Source organism: Microtus oregoni, unplaced genomic scaffold (assembly GCF_018167655.1).
Source record: "Microtus oregoni isolate MIOR12 unplaced genomic scaffold, Mior012 000002F_ref0000024, whole genome shotgun sequence".
In the NCBI taxonomy this organism is placed as follows: domain Eukaryota; kingdom Metazoa; phylum Chordata; class Mammalia; order Rodentia; family Cricetidae; genus Microtus; species Microtus oregoni.
Window position 1 is genome coordinate 27190459 of NW_024543061.1, and position 19866 is coordinate 27210324.

At 48.0% G+C, this 19866-nt stretch overlaps 1 protein-coding gene across 1 annotated transcript in view; it reads left to right on the top strand.

Moving 5' to 3' along the window:
• The window catches only part of Add2 (adducin 2), a 121195-nt gene that overhangs the window by 85971 nt on the left and 15358 nt on the right, over positions 1-19866 (top strand). The window contains exons 6-12 of the mRNA XM_041630655.1: positions 2209-2360; positions 2751-2831; positions 5986-6135; positions 9391-9534; positions 12135-12233; positions 17072-17248; positions 19168-19425. Coding sequence (XP_041486589.1) covers positions 2209-2360; positions 2751-2831; positions 5986-6135; positions 9391-9534; positions 12135-12233; positions 17072-17248; positions 19168-19425 — 1061 coding nt within the window. The remainder of the gene's footprint in view (positions 1-2208; positions 2361-2750; positions 2832-5985; positions 6136-9390; positions 9535-12134; positions 12234-17071; positions 17249-19167; positions 19426-19866) is intronic.

Genomic DNA, 19866 nt, shown 5'->3' on the forward strand with positions numbered 1-19866 from the left:
TCTTCCTATTGCTGTGATAAACACTACAACCAAAAGCATTGGACAGGAAAGGCTTTATTTGGCTTACATGTCAGTTCTTCATTGATGGAAGTCAAAGTACGAACTCAAGCAGGGCAGGAACGTGGACATATGAGCTGAAGCAGAGGCCATGAAGGAGTGCTGCTTACTGACTTGCTCAGCCTGCTTTCTTGAACAACCCAAGTGCACCAGCCCAGGGGTGGTCCCACCCACAATGGGCTGGGCCCTCCCACATCAATTATTAAGCAAGAAAATGTGCCCACAGATTGCCTGTAGGTCAGTCTAATGGATACAATTCTCCAGATAAGGTTCCCTCTTTCTAGATGTGTCTAGATTTGTATCTGGTGGACAAGAGCTAACCAGACCTTTTTCTATGGCTAATTTTTGTGGGTTTTTTCTATGTAAAATTAATTTGGTATATTTTCATATTTTGCTCAGTGCTGAAGACACTTGAGGCTGTGAACTTCTGAGCATTGCTTGTCTTCATGCAATGGACAGTTTGCAGCTGCTGCTTTGGTCCTGTTCATATCTGACAGTGCTTGGCACTGAACCACAGATGTACACATATCAAGCACATACTGAGCAGCAGCCCCAAATGACCTGATTTTTATTCCGTGAGCTGTCTTTTCTCATTGCTAAGAAGTTGAATGCTTGATGGCCTATAGATCTGTTATTGACAGGCTTCATTGAATTAAAAAACATGTACTGCTTAAGTTCCATGCCAAGGATTTAGTGAGAGCTTTTTGCAACCTAATATAATTATTTTCAAATGATGTATGGGTAAGGGCAATCTCCAAGACACTCCATTTAATTTATATTTCCATTTTCATTAGATTTTGTCAAAAGTGAAGGTTGACTCGTCCATTTCATTGCTTTTGTTTCTCCTTGTACTCAGGATATATTTTACTTCATATTTTGTTTGTTCTGAGATGGGGGTCTCATTGGATAGCCTAGGCTGGCCTTGACTGTCCCACCTCAACATTCTGAGAGTTGGAATTACAGAAGTGTCTCACCATACCCAACCAGTCTTTGAAAAATAACACTCATAATATAATCAACCACTGTTGCTGTAACTTCACTGTATAACCTTACTTCATAAAAAATGACCTGAAATGGCTGTCTTTGCCCAAGAGAAGATTATTTTTTCCCAACTTCTAGTTGGATAATAACAATAAGACCTTTATAATTTTTATTTAACCAGTATATTTTTAAAAAGAAAATTTGATGTGTGTTCATGCATATGTGTACATGTACACACCTCACACAGCCATTCCCTCAGATTCCTAGAAAAGGCAGCGTATGACCATGTGGCTGCCTGCCCTAACAGAAACAGATGTGTGCTTGCGGACACTGCAGCTGTCTGCCAGCCTTGGCTGGGGCCTATGGCTTCCAAACAGGACTGGGGCAGGGGGAGTTGAGAACATTTCTTCCTCGTTGATGTGGCTTTCTGTGTGCCCTGTTTCCAAGTCACAGAGTAAGTTCTATCACAGGGTCCCTCAAAACAAGGTGGCAGCCTTCTGAGTTGCAGCTTCTCCCCTAAAGCTAGGGCTCCCACCTCTGCATATTCCCACTCAGAACTTTATCCTACGTTTACCCAGTGCCCCTGTTTAGGGTTTATGGCAGCTTTGAAATTCCAAGTACACTTTGTTCGTGGCTTTGGGTTTTTTGTTTGTTTTTTGTTTTGTTTTTGACATTATTTGCTTGTTTGTTTCCCTGAGACAAAGTTTCATCTAGCCCAGGCTGATCTTAAATTTAAACAAGATTTTCCTTGTAGCCCAGGATAATCTTGAGCTTCTGGTCCTCCTGCCTCCAGCTCCTCAGCGAATGCTAAGATTACAGATATGTACCATCATATTCTATGTAGTGCTAGTGATCAAACCTAGAGATGTGTGCATGTCGGCCAAGTGCTGTACCAGCCAAGGTATATCCCCAGTTCTTGGCATGGCTCTCTGCCCAAAGCAGCACCAGCTTCAGTCAGCTGAGCAGAAGGCTCTGTAAGCCACAAACAGCCAATCTACAACCTTTCTTCCTCTAGGTGGGAGTTGAGGGCTGTTTGGTGCTCTGGCAGGGAGTGTTTTGTGCACAGTGGCAGCATCAGTCAGTGAGATCTAAGGGGGCATGGGACAAGTACCAAGCTGGCTGGTAGCGACTCATCTTCAGGGAGATGTGCTGTCCTTCCCATCCCTGCAGACTTCTCCATGATGACACCCATCAATGACCTCCACACTGCTGACTCCCTGAACCTGGCCAAGGGGGAGAGGCTTATGCGGTGCAAGATTAGCAGTGTCTACCGCCTCCTGGACCTCTATGGCTGGGCGCAGCTCAGCGACACCTATGTCACGGTGAGGAGCAGGTACCCTGTGCCCAGCCCCCTACCCCCACAAAACCTGAAAGGAAGGCTTCTAACCCTCAGTGTGGCCAAGCACTGTTAGTGGCCCTTGGTTAAAATCCACTCACCTCTCCCAAGATCGCTCATCACTGTGATCAACAGAATAATCTTAGTGGGTACCCCTTTGGATGGGAGCCAGCTCCTATATCCAGGGCTGTCCCTAATTTTTGTATTTGCACAACTTTAGTAAAGAGCAGACCTCTTCACCTCTCAGTGGAGGAGGGTTCACTGGAGAAAGCCTTGATGCAGTGAGTTCAGGGAGATGGGGATTTAAGCATTGTCCTTAGAAGCATCTCTTCTTCCTCTCTGCTTGGCCCTGAGTTTCTTATCTCTCTTCCCCCAGATGAGAGTGAGCAAGGAGCAAGATCACTTCCTGATCAGCCCCAAGGGGGTTTCCTGCAGTGAGGTCACAGCGTCTAGCCTGGTAAGTATAGCTAGCATCTCAGTGCTGACTCTTACTAAGATGGCAGGACCCATGTGACCCTGGAAGGACAGGTTCATCTCCAAATCAGAGCCTACTGTCCTGTTCCTTGTGGAACTCACTCTCCCTGGGCAGAGAAGACACGTAGACACAGTGGGTGCCTCAGGCATGATGGGATGGGGTGCAGGCAACAAACCCAGTGGAGGGAGGAGGCAATGGGAGGTGACCCGAGTTCTGGGTAGAGGTTAGAGCATATGTCCTGAGGAAAGTGTCCTTGGATGGAAACACATTGGAACAAGAGACTTGCAGTCTGGCTCAGTATTTGGAATCTGAAGGTGAAGGAAAGATAGTGTTTCTTTTGTTCACGGATTGCCCTGACAGATGTGGAGGCCAGCAGACATCAGAATGAATGCTCAGTGTTTTTTTCTGTGATCTGTGAAAGATATTTTGGGTGTGCATACTTAGTGGGCCTGTGATCAGCTGGGCTGGCAACTGGTGTGGAGTATGAGTGTAGTCAGAGGCTGCTCGTTCGTTTCCCGGCCACCTAGACCCTAAATAATTACACAGAAACTATATTAATTACAATACTGCTTGGCCAATTAGCTCATACATATTTCTAGTTAACTCTTACATCTTGAATTAATCCATTTCTACTAACCTATGTATCACCATGAGGCTTGTGGTTTACCGGTAAGGTTCTTAGGTGTCTGTCCTTCAGCAGCTACATGGCATCTCTTTAACTCTCTGCCTTCTTTTCTCCTCTGCTTGGAATTCCTGCCTTTCTCTATTCTGCCCTGCCATAAGTCAAAGCGGCTTTATCATTAACCAAAAGCGACATATATACAGAAGAACTTCCCACACCATGTGAGGTGCTGGGAGAGTGGGCACTGTCTCTGAGGCAGAAGCAGTTGGCATTTGGATGTGGTAGGTTCAGAAGGGGTCTGACCCCAAGATGCAGGTTTGAGGGGGAATCATAGGCAGAAGGTGATCTAGGGTATGGACAGTCTTGTGGAGGTCACCAGCAGGCTGAGGTGATCTGGGGTATAGGTAGACCATGGGTGACTGTGTATGGATGTGCAACTTATCCCTCCAGAGGAGAATGTGGTTGCTGAGGCAGAAAGAAGAGGTGGAATCACCTGAGTGTCACTCCCCACAGCTGGCATCTTTTGTAAATTTGCACAGCAGCAGAATCCAAAGCCAAGCCTGTGTCTCTGAGGCAGTCCTCAGAGTCCCTGCTTTCTGATCTAGACGGAGGCACTGGATGGAATGCTCACTGGCCTAGTATGTTGTGGAGATTCCTGGGACACAAGCCACAGGTTCGGCAATGAGATAGCCAGAGAGGGAAGTCTGACTGGGACTCTTTGACGAACTGGGGAATCAGATTGAGCACAAGAATGATCTGGGGAAACTGCTGTCACACTTAGCCAGCATCAGGCCACTCCAAACCAGTTCCGTTCTGTAAAACTCCCTCCATAGAGGTTTGCAGCGGTGGTCTGTTGGATGCTGTCCCGTGCAGCTAATCACATGGTACCAATAATGTGCCCCTCCCCACACCAAAATGTCACTCTTCTTTGGTCCCTCTTCTGTCTGTGGACTTTTGGGAATGGGGTATGGGGTCGTTTGTGGACCTGATTTGTGTGTTAGACTTGGGATGTCACAGGTGTTTCTACTTAGAGGGTCAAAGTTACAGTGATTTCTCTTTTTGGTTTTTCAAGACAGGATTTCTCTGTATAGCACTGGTTGTTCTGGAGTTAGCTCTATAGACCAAGTTAGCTTCTGTCTCCTGAGTGCTGGGGTTAAATGTGTGCACTACCACTGCTGGTGATATTTATTTATTTATTTAAGATTTCTGTCTCTTCCCCGCCACCGCCTCCCATTTCCCTCCCCCTCCCCCAATCAAGTCCAACTCCCTCGTCAGCCCAAAGAGCAATCAGGGTTCCCTGCCCGAAACCAAAATCTAATTTGTTAGTGAACAAGGTATAATTGTAATCAACCTAGGGACACAGAGTGCCTGGGGACCAGACCACTAAGGTGTTAGGACTGAGGTTCTCAACCTGTGGGTCACAGCCCCTTTGCAGGGGTCACATATCAGATATCCTGCATATCAGGTATTTATATTACAACTCATAACAGTAGGAGAATAATTTTATGTTTGGGGATCACCACAACATGAGAAACTGTATTAAAGGGTCACACAGTGAGGAAGGTTGTGTTAGAGGACCTTGCCTCAGAATTTGGGTTGTACTAGGTGATTTGCATCTTTGAGGGGTGGGCCTTGCAATGTGCTGGGAGGGTTGGTGGGGACACTTTGAGGATGAAACATCTTCCCTTTTCTACTCAGGAGGCCCCTTGTCTTATCAGTCACAAAAAGCCTTCCCTGACGTTGATGCTTTGTGAATCATTGGTTAAGTAGGAACACCATAGCCAGCCACAAACATTATTCTTGATGTGTGCGTGTTTGTGTGCATGCACACAAACATGTATGTATGTGCTTTCTCCCACCAAGACTCACTATGTTTGTCTCTGTCTCTCTCCCTCATTCTCCCTTACCACCTCCTTTACACACATACTATATGTAATGGTTTTTAGCCAAACCACCTGCTAGTAGAGGGTAGAGAGCAGGCTAAGAAAGTGACTTCTTCCCATTGGTCCCTTAAATACTTCCCTTTTCCATGACTGGTAAAAGGTGTTCAGTATACCATTCTCTTTACCTTTGTGTACATTATGATGTTTCAAAAATGAGATGGCTCAGCTTAGACAGGACTTCCTCTGGGAAGGTTTCTGTTGGCATCCAAGAGTCCTCTTAGCTGCTTCTAGAGGATTCTGTCACTGATTCTCTTCTAGCTCATAACTGGAGTGGGGTTTGTGGGCCACAGCCTGGACACCATTTAGGAAAATGCTAAGCGTGCTGAGTCCTCTCTGTATTTAGATTCTATATTGGCAGCTCCTGAAGTAACGCATGATAAAGTCTGAGAAACTGCCCCACCACTTCCCCTACAGAATCACCAGCACCTATCACCCCTGAAGGATGCAAGCAGGCCTCCATGTTGTTGCCCCCAACACAAAGGCCAACTATTACTCCTGTCATCCTGGGTGGACATGGGCAGGAGACACACTGGTCTGCCACTCTGAGTCTGTTCTCTTCTTCACTGACCAGATCAAGGTGAACATTCTGGGAGAGGTGGTAGAGAAGGGCAGCAGTTGCTTCCCAGTGGACACCACGGGCTTCAGTCTGCATTCAGCCATCTATGCCGCCAGGCCCGATGTGCGGTGCGCCATCCACCTGCATACACCTGCCACAGCCGCGGTGAGTGAGGTCTCCCAGCCCCGGAGCTCCACCCAGAGCCAGGCTCCCTGTGTCAGGGAGACACAGGGAGACAGCCCAGAGCACCTGTTTCTCCCTGGGGAGATCATCACCTGGGATATAGCAATATCATCATTTAAAAAGTCTGCAAAGGGGCAGAGAGATGGCTCAGGGCTTACGAGCACTGGCCGCTCTTTCGGAGGACCTGGGTTTGATTCTCAGCACCCACACAGCCACTCACAATTATCTGTAACCCTAGTCCCAGGAATTCGACACCAACTGCTCTGACCTCTGTAGGTACTGTGAGCATGTGATGCTCAGACAGACATAAAGGAAAACACATCCATACATAGGAAATAAAAATAAATAATGATGAAAATATAGATTCTGGAATATCTGGAATTTAGATCGAGAGTGGAGTCTCCTGTGGGATCTTTATTCCCACCTTCTTTTCCCTCACCAGTGTCTTGGTGAGAGGTGAGGGCGAGGAAAGTGCTTTCACAGACTCCCCAACTCTGCCGTAGCCGCAGCTGGGAGCTTAGCCAGGCAGCTGCACCTCTCAAGTGTCTGCCCAAGTCAGTGTTGTTGGGCTTCATGCTGCCCTGGTCCCCACATGACCCAGACCTTCAGAGGAGAGAGACCTTGTCACAGAAGAGTGAGCTGATGGAAACTGGGTCTGCAGACTTTTCCATAGCTCAGGGCAGCTGAGATCTAGGGAAGGGTGCAATAAACCCGGGGAGAGTAGAGGGAACAATCACAGATCACAGGTAATATTGAGGCCATCTCTCCACATGTACAGAGGACACTACGGTGTCACAGAGAAATGGCAGACACTGGGCATTGCCTTGGCCATCATCCTTTCCTGCTGACACCAGAACACATACCTGTAGGACAGATCACACGACACCAGCCTGTTGAGACTTCTGAGAATCAGGACCAAGACCCGATGCTGTGTTTGTGCTGAAGGTCTCTGCAGTCTTGGGCTGATTTGGGGCAGTGGGACAAGATAGTAGGCCCTTCTGCACCTCACTATGCTTTGTTTTCAAGGAGAAATGGAGTAGGAGGCTGCATTAGTTTACTTTTCTGGTGCTGTGATAGCATACCATAGCCAGATACACACCATAGCCAGATAACACACCATAGCCAGATACACACCATAGCCAGATAACACACCATAGCCAGATAATACACCATAGCCAGATAGCACACCATAGCCAGATAACACACCATAGCCAGATAACAACACACCATAGCCAGATGATAACACATCATAGCCAGATAACACACCATAGCCAGATAACACACCATAGCCAGATAATACACCATAGCCAGATAGCACACCATAGCCAGATAACACACCATAGCCAGATAACACACCATAGCCAGATAACACACCATAGCCAGATAACAAGACACCATAGCCAGATAACACACCATAGCCAGATAACACACCATAGCCAGATGATAACACATCATAGCCAGATAGCACACCATAGCCAGATAACACACCATAGCCAGATAATACACCATACCCAGATAACACACCATAGCCAGATGATAACACATCATAGCCAGATAATACACCATAGCCAGATAACACACCATAGCCAGATACACACCATAGCCAGATGATAACACACCATAGCCAGATGATAACACATCATAGCCAGATAACACACCATAGCCAGATAACACACCATAGCCAGATGATAACACATCATAGCCAGATAACACACCATAGCCAGATAATACACCATAGCCAGATAGCACACCATAGCCAGATAACAACACACCATAGCCAGATAGCACACCATAGCCAGATGATAACACATCATAGCCAGATAACACACCATAGCCAGATAATACACCATAGCCAGATAACACACCATAGCCAGATAACAACACACCATAGCCAGATAACACACCATAGCCAGATAACACACCATAGCCAGATAACACACCATAGCCAGATAACAACATACCATAGCCAGATGATAACACACCATAGCCAGATAGCACACCATAGCCAGATAACACACCATAGCCAGATAACACACCATAGCCAGATGATAACACACCATAGCCAGATAACATACCATAGCCAGATACACACCATAGCCAGATAACACACCATAGTCAGATAATACACCATAGCCAGATAGCACACCATAGCCAGATAACACACCATAGCCAGATAACAACACACCATAGCCAGATGATAACACATCATAGCCAGATAACACACCATAGCCAGATAATACACCATAGCCAGATAGCACACCATAGCCAGATAACACACCATAGCCAGATAACACACCATAGCCAGATAACACACCATAGCCAGATAACACACCATAGCCAGATAACACACCATAGCCAGATAACACACCATAGCCAGATAACACACCATAGCCAGATAACACACCATAGCCAGATAGCACACCATAGCCAGATAACACACCATAGCCAGATAACACACCATAGCCAGATAACACACCATAGCCAGATAACACACCATAGCCAGATAACACACCATAGCCAGAACCAACAGGGAGGAGGAACAGGTTTGTGTCATCTTTCAACTTGTAATTCATCATGCAGCGAAGTGAGGCAGGAACCCAAAGGAAGAACCTGAAAGTGGGAACTGGTGCAGAGGTTATGGAGGAGCTCTGCTTATTGACTTGCTCCACATGGCTTGCCCAGTCTACTTTCTTTATAGCAGTCAGGGCCACCAACCTAGGGGCAGCACCACCCACCACCCACAGTGAGCTGGGCCCTCCTGTACCAATCACCAATCAAGAAATAGCCCAGGCTTGCCCAAAAGCCAATCTCATAGGAGAATTTTCTCAATTAATGTCCCCTCTTCTAAAATGGCTCCAGCTTGTGTTAAGAGTTGATATAAAACTAGCCAGCACAGGAACCAACACAGGTTTTAGCCCTCAGTCCTTGTACTCATACTGCCCCAGGGCCATACTATGAGGGGAAACATGTCCACCACTCCTGCCTCCTCCCAGAGTCACAGAGCTGGGGCTGGGTGGCAGGGTCCCCCGTGGGCATGCTAGCCCAGCAGTCCTCAGAGCTGCTGGGGTGATGTGCAAGTGTGACGGAAAGGTCACGACCCTCACTGAGAGAGTGGGCCTGGGCGGTGCACAGTCTTCCTCCTGTGAGCAGGCCTGGCCTGCTGTGCTCCAAGGAGAGAGGGCCAGTGCACCCTGTGGCCTGGGCTACAGGTGCCAGGTAACCATTGTTTCCCTGTAGGTGTCAGCTATGAAGTGTGGCCTCCTGCCTGTCTCTCATAATGCCCTGCTGGTGGGGGACATGGCCTACTATGACTTCAATGGGGAAATGGAGCAGGAAGCAGATCGAATCAATTTGCAGAAGTGCCTTGGACCGACGTGCAAGGTTTGTTTCTGGGAGGGAGCTGTGGAGTGGTACTGTCAAAAGCTGACATCACAAGACCAGGGAGATGGTTCAGAATGGTAAAGAGCTGGCTGTACAAGAACCTGAGTTCCATCCGCAGTATCTACACAAAAAGCTGGGTATGGCTGTTATGTACCCATAACCCCAGTGCTGGCAGGTGGACCCCTGGGACTTGTGTGGCCAATCAGTTTAACTGAATCAGTGAGCTCCAATATTAATGCAACACCGTGTCTCAAAAAAAAAAAATCAGGTGGAGAATACTTGAGGAAGATGCCCAATGTTCACCTCTGATGTGCTCGATCTCTCTCTCTCCCTTTCCCTCTCCCTCCCTCCCTCCCTTCCTCCCTCCCTCCCTCCCTCCCTCTCTCCCTCTCTTCTTCCCTCCCTCCCTCTCTCCCTCTATCACACAGACAGATAGAATTAACATCACAAAAGCAACATGTACTCATTGGAGAACTTTGTTCTGTAGATAATTTTTAAGATTTTTATGTGTGTACATGTGGAGGCCAGAAGGGGTCATCAGATCTCCTGGAGCAGGAGTTAGTTGCAGGTGATTGTGAGCAGCCTGCTAGAAGTGCTCAGACCTGAGCTTGGGTCCTCTGCAAGAGCAGGAGTTCGCTTAGCCACTGGGCCATCTCTCCAGCCTCCAAGTTTTATAGAATTTTTTTTAGAAAGAAAAGAATTGAAAACAAAAAAAAAAAAACAAACCACTTCTCCCACATAGCTCTGGAGATGCTGTTGCATTCTGTAAGGCTGTTCACGTATATCTACAAAACTGCAGCCAGGAAACCAATTCTCCTTCCCCTCAGCAATGCACACTAAGTGCCTTCTTATGTGACTGTTTCCTCCATCACTCAGATTATTAAATCATACCTCATTGTGTGAAAAGCTGTAATTTACCTGAGTAGACTTCTACGGTTGAACCTTACAGGGGGTACTTCCCTTCTTACCTCCCGGGTTCCTCTTAATAAAAACAACACCAAGAGGAAATCTTTCCAGCTAAGCCTCTGGGCTTAAGGAGACTTCCTTAGATATTTTAGGGGACACACTTGATAAGTCTGACTTCATATTGCCTGATTCCTTCCCACAAAGATTGTCCCTTCTGCTTCCTTCCTCACACCTAATATATAGGATATTTCTCTAAGTCTCCCCAAGTTGAGTGCTATATTAATTCATTAATATTAACTATGTTAATTCATTAGTTACTAACTGGATAGAAGAGAGAAGTGTATTGTTGCCTGACTTAAGTCTAAAACACTGTCTTCTGCTAGCAAAGAGTTGTGGTGCCATCTCGGACCAGAGTCTGAGCTGGCAGCTGTGTCACTTCTCCTGAGTCCCTGCCTCCCCATCTCCACCTTGGGGGAGGAGCCTGCTACTCTTCTCATCAACCCCAGGGTACCCTCAGCAGTGTGTGGGATATGGCAATCTAAGAGAAGGTCTTCCACGTGCTTTTTCTTTTTCTAAGTTGAGCCCTGTGCTCTTTCTAAGTCTTGGGCATGGAGAAGAAAAAACTCCAGCTGATCCTAGCAAGAGAGGGCAAGATGCTCTGATCCCCAAGGCCTCAGCCCTCTGCAGGGACCAAATGCATAGCTCTTTGCCTCAGCTCCCTCATGCTTCACCTGGCTTCAAAGCTTCTGAGGGTAAAACCAACCATGAGTATTTCTTTCAGGGAAGGAAGGAAAGTCTTAATTGAGATCTAAACCTGTGTCTGGTCTCTTCACTCCCTTCATTCACTGTCCCTGCCAAATCAGAAATAGTTTCACCAGTGAGAGCCCCAGGTTCTAGTCTAGAGTCTGCATCCAGGGAGCCAGAGACTTTCCATTCTCTGAACTTCTTGTTCCTCATTTGAAAAACTGACTAGAAGTGAACTGTAGCTGTCAGGGCCAAGTCTGTGGAGCAAAAGCCCGAGGTCCAGAGAGATAGCATATGGCTGCCTGTTCCTGCAGAGCCACCAAGAGTGTTATCCTCTTGGATTTGACCAAAGTTGACCAGGTCACAGGGCAGAAGGTCACTGTTGAGGTCCGAGCACTATACTGAGCATTAGATAGTTTTGCTGACTGCCTTTTCGGGCTTCTGAATTCTCTAAGGCCCAAACCATAGCAGTGCCCCCACAAAGTCACTGGAGCTGCACAGAATCAGTTTCAAATGCCCTTTTCTATTTCCTGCAGTTGGGTGCACTGGACTCAAACCACACTTAGATTAGCAGTGATGTTCCTGATTACAGAGAAAAGGTGGGGAGTTGCGGGAGGGGCTCCAGGCTGGGTATAGACTTGATCTTGGTAAGATGAAAGTCCCTTAGGAGGGAAGCTTTTTTAAGGTTGATTTTATTATACAATTTTATTTACTCACTTCAGTTGCGGGGGGGCAGTGGGGTAGGGGATTAGTTCAAGCCTCCAAGGCTCACACAGGATCCAGAGGAAGATCTGTGATAGTCTATTCTCTCCTTCTGCCATGTCGGTCCCAGGGACTGAGCAAAGGTTTTCAGACATGATGACTGGCACTTTTCCCCATGGAGCCATCTTGCTGGCCCAGAGGGGGAGTTCCAGAGGCTCAGACTTAATGGGCTCTTTCCTCCTCCACAGATCCTGGTGCTGAGAAACCATGGCATGGTCGCTCTGGGTGACACCGTGGAGGAGGCTTTCTATAAGGTCTTCCACCTGCAGGCTGCGTGTGAGGTACAGGTACGCAAGGCGCTCTGGGAAGTAGGCTCAGAATCTGGCTTTGATGGGGTCCCTGGGAACTAACTGTGGGCCCTGCTAGCTGTCATTTGGGGTCCTGTGAACCTGACTTCCTGAGACTCTGCTTTGTCACTCTGCCAGTCATCACTTCCCTTCCACCCCTGCAGTTTCCTGCTGACAATGGATCCACATCCTGGAAAAATCCATCACACCGTGTGACTGGTACTACTGATATCTAGGGGACCTGAGGCCAGGATGGGGAAACCATCACAGGCACACAAAAGCCCTACCACACCTGTGTCACCTAGGGTGACTGGTACACCAAGCTGTACTGGGGGACACAGGAAAAGGTTGCTCTTGTTTTGCCAGGGAGTAGCATGGAATGGGGTTGGCTGTACATGGGTCAGGAGTGTGGTCAGACATGGAAAGAGGAGTGGACAGAGAGACAGTCAGTGTTGTCATAGCGACCAGAACAGCAAGATACCCCCAAGGGTATGTAGGGAGAAGTTCTCCCAGTCCCCTCACTGGGAAGGGACAGCTAGGTGGAGGTGTCAATGATAATGGTGCCCCTGGAACAGCAGGGATGCTGGTACAGGCAGCTGTACAGTACAGGTCAGTCAAAGAGCATGCACTCTATGGTGGACACGTTGGTGGGGGTGGGGCTTACCCAGCCCTGGATATACTTGTGACCTGGCTCTCTCAGCTCCTTCATCTCCGGCCCTGGCTGGGTGTCCTTGGGGCAGAGATGTGCCCTCTGTAAGCCTGTTTTCTTCATGTCTGCATGGGTCAAAGTTGCTGGAAAGAGTGGCCTTTCCAGGCTAGAAGGGGTAGTGACACTGCTGTTAGGGCTTAGCTGACAGATGCCGAGGCTGCAGCCCAGAACAGTTAGCTCTCCGGAAGTCCCACATGATGCCGTGCTGCCTTATTTTGGTTGGCCTGGCAGAGCAGTACTGAAGGAAGGTCGCCACCTTTCTCAGTGTCACTCGGGAAAAGGTGAGATCAGCGCAGCAGTGTGGGGATGGAGGAGCCTATGATACCCTTACAGTGGGCTGTAGAGAAGCCTTGCTGAGCGAGGATCCCGAGAAACAGCAATGGTCAGAGATAGACACTGTGGGGCCCTGGCTCCAGGTCATGTCTCTGATGCACTCCCTCTCTTTCAACTACAAATGCTGTCCCATGCTCCGGCCACTGACTGGAGTCAGAACTGGCTGAACCTCTACTATCAAGGGGAGACTGTCTTTCCTCACACTGAACTGTAAAGGCCTCCCTACCACACCTTTGCAGATACTTCTGTGAGAGAGAACACTCAGGAAAAGCTCCTCTCTGCAAAGCTATTCCAGCCCTCTGCACAGATGGAGAACTCCTGCTGCCTCCCCTACAGGTCCACAGTGGAGGGACCTTCAGTTCAGACCCAGAAGTGACCCCTTTGCAGTTTAACCTTCTGACCTGCAGCCATAGGTCAGAGCTGTTAGTCCTGGTTTCTAACAGCCTCCTGGCTGGTGTCACTTTCTGCACAGGACTGGCTTGCTGTGACTTTGCCCACCCACATCCCTCTGGCAACCAACCCAGGAAAGTACCGGTGACTCTTTGTCAGTGTCAGGGATGGAGAGGCTTCTAGAGTGAGGGAGGAGGGATGGTCTAGACATGGAAGGGTAAAAGCAGAGGATAAGGCACAAATGAGTGCAGAAGCCATGGCCTGCAGCTACTGCAGGCTTACACTCGGGCAGCCAGCTCTGGAGCTGTGTCCACCATGGGCCCGGTGACCTTGGTGAATAGGTGAACGTGATTATGGACTATGAACGTGTCTGTGGTCCAAGCCCAAGCACCTTCTCAGCTCTCCTGGGCCCAGTGTTCTCTTTGCCTATCAGTTTGGAGTTCTAGAAAAGTGGGTCATTGCTCGCTGAGAGGCAGATGGGAAGCACAGGCAGTTCTTCTCCATCTGTTACCCATCGCCATGGAAACTGCTGGAGGAAGAGACAGAAGTAGGCAGCTTGGGCAAGGCTGTGGGTGCTCTCTCCCTCCTTCCTCCTCCATTAACAGTCCCAGGGGAGGCCGCCTCTCATCCTCTGTTAACTTAGCAACAGCATCCATGTGGTGCTCCTGAGGCTCCAGAACATTCCAAATACTTTACCGTATTACCTTAAAAGACTCCTCATGAGGTCGCTAGGGCACTGCCATTTTTACTTGACAGGGGTGGAAACTGAAGCACAAATACGGTAAACAGCTGCCCAAAGTCACATGGTGAGAAGGTGATATAACACACCAGGCAGCATGGTACCCACACAGGCCTCCTCTTCAACACACCCTAGCACTGCCTCTCCAGAGCAGCAGGGGACAGTAGGGACAGTTAAAGACACGCAGACATATATTTTGAGTAAAAAGGCACTGGAAAGTGTTGTGATGCCCTCTTCGCCCAGGGTGTCATGGCTCATCTGAGGGAGTCTGAGGAACTTACCTCCAAGAAGTAGTTGGGGTCATCCATTGGTGCAGGAGGATGTCAGGAACTCAAGGTGTTGCCCAATGCCTGCAGCTCATGCGTCTGCGTTTATTAGTAAACTAAATGGACCCTTTTATCTTTGGTCAAAAGAAACACCACTAAACCACAGCCCAGACTCCCAACCCATCCTGAAACATCAGGCACTGCAGGTTAGATCATCAGAGGGGCAGCTCTGGTAAGTGAGCTTGTGAGGGGGCAGTCTTCTCAGATGTGAGTGTGTTTACACACTCCTGTAGTGATGCATCTCAGATGTCCCTCTCCCTCCCCGAAAGTCAAGCCTGACTAAGAACCTCTGAATGGCACGGCTGCGGGGCTCAGCAGACTGTACCACTAGGTAAGTATGAGATGGGAAAGACAGAGGCTGATCAAGAGTACAGAGGCTTTGAAGATTAGTCTAAACTGCCTGTTCTATACGCGTACCTCTGTGCTAATAGTTAGGGATGCTGCCTGAGGCCACTTGATCTGCTCTTTCCCCATGGAGCTCTAACAGTGGGACAGGCTCTAGGACCCTGGAGGGAGCTGTCTGACACTGCGGCACACCTTTCCGTGCCATGTTGACACTGGACCTGGTGACTGATCACCCCAGCATGGGTATATGATCACCCCAGCATGGGTATATGATCACCCCAGCATGGGTATATGGACATATAGCTTGAATAACAAGACTGTAGAAAAATCTTCCAGCTTCTCCTCTGCCCAGGGCATTCTTCTGTAGATCTATGGCCCCTGCAGGTGGTTACACCTAAAGGCCATTGGTTTAAGTATTTCTACCAGATGTTAGTGAGAGAGGGATCCTATGTTTCACACTGTCTTAGTTTACTTTCCATCACTGTGATAAAGCACACCTTGGGGAGGAAAAGGTTTATATCATCTCACAGCTCTCAGGTCACAGTTTATCACCAAGAGACATCAGGGAAGGAACTCAAGTCAGGATCCTGGAGGCAGGAACTGAAGCAGAGGCCTTGGAGGATGCTGCTTACTGGCTTATCCTCTCTGGCTTGCTCAACCTGCTTTTTTATACACCTCACAACCACCTGCCCATGGTTACCACTGCCCCCGTGGCCTGGGCCCTCCCACATCAATCATTAATCAAGAAAATACTCCACAGACTTGCCTGCAGCCCAATCTAATTGAGCTGAGTCATTTTCCGAATTGAGGTTCCCTCTTCCCAGAAGAGTCTGACTTATATATCACATTGATTTAAAACTAACCGTCACACACATACACATGGGAAAATAAAGAGAATAAGATGCTGACACTGCCCCTCGGGTTCCACAAGTATTTATGGCCGTTTGATTCACATAGTTTCCTCTTGAAGAAATCACATATTACAGACAATAATTGAAGTTTCTTCAGGACACAGTGGCAGACATCTTTAATTCTCCTTGAATAAATAAAATATTAGAAATAATGATTGAAGATCCAGATTGACATGATAGCAAACATCTTTAATCTTGGTAGGTAGATGTGGTGCCTGAGCCACCTGGAACTACAGTCAGGCAAGGGTCTGGAGATCACAGAACACACAGAGACATGGACCACTCTTGAAACAAGAATGCCCATTGTATTGTGTTCCAGGGCAGCTCATATAGGGCTCTCCTTGACTAATGGCCACACCCTAGCTCTCAGGATTTTTGAGCTACAACCCACCAGAAACCACTCCCCTGCCATCAGAAACTCATGAGGGTCTCATGCTCAGAGCAGCTGCAAGCACAGGAAAACAAGCTGTTTACTCCAGCAGGCAAGGGGTCATAGAAAATTCAGGGTCTGCGGATCTGCAGTCCCCAACAGGTAGAGGCAGGAAAATCAGGTTTTCAGGGCCAACCTAGACTACGTAGCAAGTTCAAGGCCACATTGGATTACATGAGACCTTGTCTATAAAACAATGAATAGTCCCCTTTGGAGCCTTTTCTAGCATTGTCTTCTCCAGAAATAATTACAATTCTGCAGTGCATCCTGGGTACCATTCCTTCTTCCCTGAGACATTATGTCCTAGGTACTGTTTGGTTCTTTGGGATGCTATATCCTCTGTACCTGTTTTGGTGCCTAGGTGTGCTATACCCCAGATACCAGTTCTGTCCTCTATGTGGTTTCATTTCTGGAGTTTAACATTTGTTATTTCTTCCACTCTGGGGTTCTCTAAGAACTGAGCCTGAGGAGGAATTACTTACACTTCGATGACAGTGAGTGCACGCCCAACAAGTGTCCGGCTATTTCCCTCCAGTTTCCTGGACTTTTCTTGGTCCTGAATTCTCCTTTGTGGCCCCACTGCTTCCTTGTGCAAACCATAGCAGTTTGGGGGGGCTTCATTCCCCTGTGACAAAATGCTCTGATCTCTCTGTAGGTGTCAGCTCTGTCCAGCGCTGGAGGAACTGAGAACCTTATTCTCCTAGAGCAAGAGAAACACCGGCCACATGAGGTGGGCTCTGTGCAGTGGGCAGGCAGCACCTTTGGACCCATGCAGAAGAGCCGTCTGGGAGAACATGAATTTGAAGCCCTCATGAGGATGCTGGACAACTTAGTGAGTGTCTTGGTGCTGTCCTTCAGACCACTCCACGGAGGCTGAGCCCACAGAACCAGACAGCTCAAAACACTAGGACATACAAGAACTGCCTCTGTCATGGTTTGGTTGGTGAAAGCCTCTGAGTTTTTTCATTTGAACAATAGTTTTCTTCAGTACTCGCCTTCCTCCCTGTGCTAAGCGCTGAGACATCCTCGTGTCTGTCTGTGTTGTGCATGGGAAATAGCAAGTAGTTCGGCCAAGCCAGTGCCTCTCCTCACAGCCACAGGCCATCCCCATCACCATTTCCATTACCCACGCCTCTTCTGGAGTTGATCCTGCTCCATCCTTACTGTCACAGCTCTAGTAATGAAAGCCATCACACTGCCAGTTTCCTTATTCCGAGCAGTAGCTTTACAGTACTTTGTTGCAGTGAATGGATGAGCCAGTCTCATAAGGAATTAGATGGAATGATTCATTAAAGGGTTCAGGCGGACAGCATCCCCCTTGCAGGAGCTAATGACTGAGTTGATGATATGGAAAATCAAAGGAAACACTTCAGGCACAGAGGGAGGGGTCAGTGGGTCGCTGGGACTGTTGAGAGGGGTGAGAATGCCATCTGTCCATTAGAATGTTCCTGTTCTGCTCACCTTCCTCACCCTCAAGGCCACTTGACTTTATCATGTCAAGGTCATCGCAATAATGAATCCTTTCCCTCCCGTCATCCCTCTGCGTCCTTTTGCTATGCTGACCTGAGGGAGCCTTTGTAATGATGAAGCATGCCTTTGGTGATGGAATTCCCGGCAACATCTGTGTGCTGAATCATTGCCCCTAGAGGAAGCACCAGGACTTTGTGAGTGGCTTCCTACAGGAATCCTTTGGAAGCTTTGAGAAGCACAAGATTCCATTTAAAGTTTCAGAGAGGAGAGAAGGAGGGTACTAAGGCAGTCAGATTTCCCTGTGGATGTTAGTGAAAGGTGCTTTGAGTGAGCCAGGAACTTCAACCAGCTCTGTACAATGACCAAGCCGGGGCTTGTTCCTACGGTTCAAGGGAAATTTACTATCGTAATTACTTTGACATTATTTTAAAACTAATGTTTAAGATTAGCATACAAAGTAATGAGTTTCAGCGTGGCGTCTTCCTACATATGTATCATCCTACATTGCTCTGATTTCTCCCACCTTGCTCCCGTCCCCACCCATTACCCCTCTGTTGTTCCTCTTCCTTCCCTCAGCTCCCACTTCTGCTTTCCTGTGACATATATACACTGCTCTCTGTACCTCGCTCCCTTAGACCTCCTTCTCACTTATGATCCCCTTTGCAGTTCTATGACCTGCAAACACACACTACATACAAGAACAAATGCACATACATATAATATTAAATCTCAGTTATTTTTATCTTTATTTTAGCTACTTTGGAAACATTGGATACTGAGGGTATAACTCATAGAGTGAGTGTCTGGTTTGTCATGATATGTTAGACCCAGCACTGCAAAATTTTACAGTATTATTATTATTGTTGTACTAATAGAAAGCAATACTACTTTAAAATTCATCAAAATTATGAGGATTTAAGCAGGACTCATCATTTTGTTAATTTTTTGTATGCTAGAGATCAAACACTGGCTGTCACATGTGCCAAGCCAGCGCTCCTCTACCGCGGAGCTACACCCCAGCGCTCTACCATGGAGCTACACCCCAGCCCTTTTGTCCATGCTTTGTCTTGAAGCAGAGCATCACCACATTATCTAGCTGGCCTTGAGCTTGTCATGCTCCTGCCTCAGCTTCCTGAGCAACTGGAATGACAAGCCTAAATGACCAGGCCCATCTCAATTTAAAATCCCTGTGACCTTAGCCTGGCTTCTCGGGTGTCTGGTGGGCATTCAGGTGTGGACCTCTCACCTCTATAACACCTGGTTCTGGTTCTGTCCTCTCAGGGCTACAGGACAGGCTACACATATCGCCACCCCTTTGTCCAAGAGAAAACCAAACACAAAAGTGAAGTGGAGATCCCAGCCACAGTCACTGCCTTTGTGTTTGAAGAGGACGGTGCCCCAGTCCCTGCCCTGCGCCAGCATGCTCAGAAGCAGCAGAAGGAGAAGACCCGTTGGCTTAACACGCCCAACACCTACCTGCGGGTGAATGTGGCTGACGAGGTGCAGAGGAATATGGGCAGTCCCCGGCCCAAGACCACGGTGAGAGGGAGAGGTCAGGCCGGCCTGGATGGGATGAGTTGGATTTGAAGGGAAGCAAATTGTGTAATTTTCTTACTGGTTCGTGTAGGCTGTGCTCAGGCCCTAGAGACCCTTACACCTCTTTCTTGCACCCCTGTATTGAGACTTCAGGTGTGAGGGGCAGATTTCTCCAGAGGGCAACAGGACTGGGCTATTTCCATAAGCACAGATTCGAGAGAGACTAGGTTCTGTTTCACCTCACAACCATGGGGTTACGCTTTGGGAAACTCCCGGGAGAGGTAGCCAACAGTGGGCATGGGGTTTGACACAAACCCAGGAGGAAGAGAGGCTGAGCACATGTTGCCATTCCTCTCTCTTTTCTCTTCCTTCCACAGACCTCTACTTGATTTTTTTCCTTTCTGTTTTTTACGGGTAAATGTGCTTTTTTTGGCATGCACATGG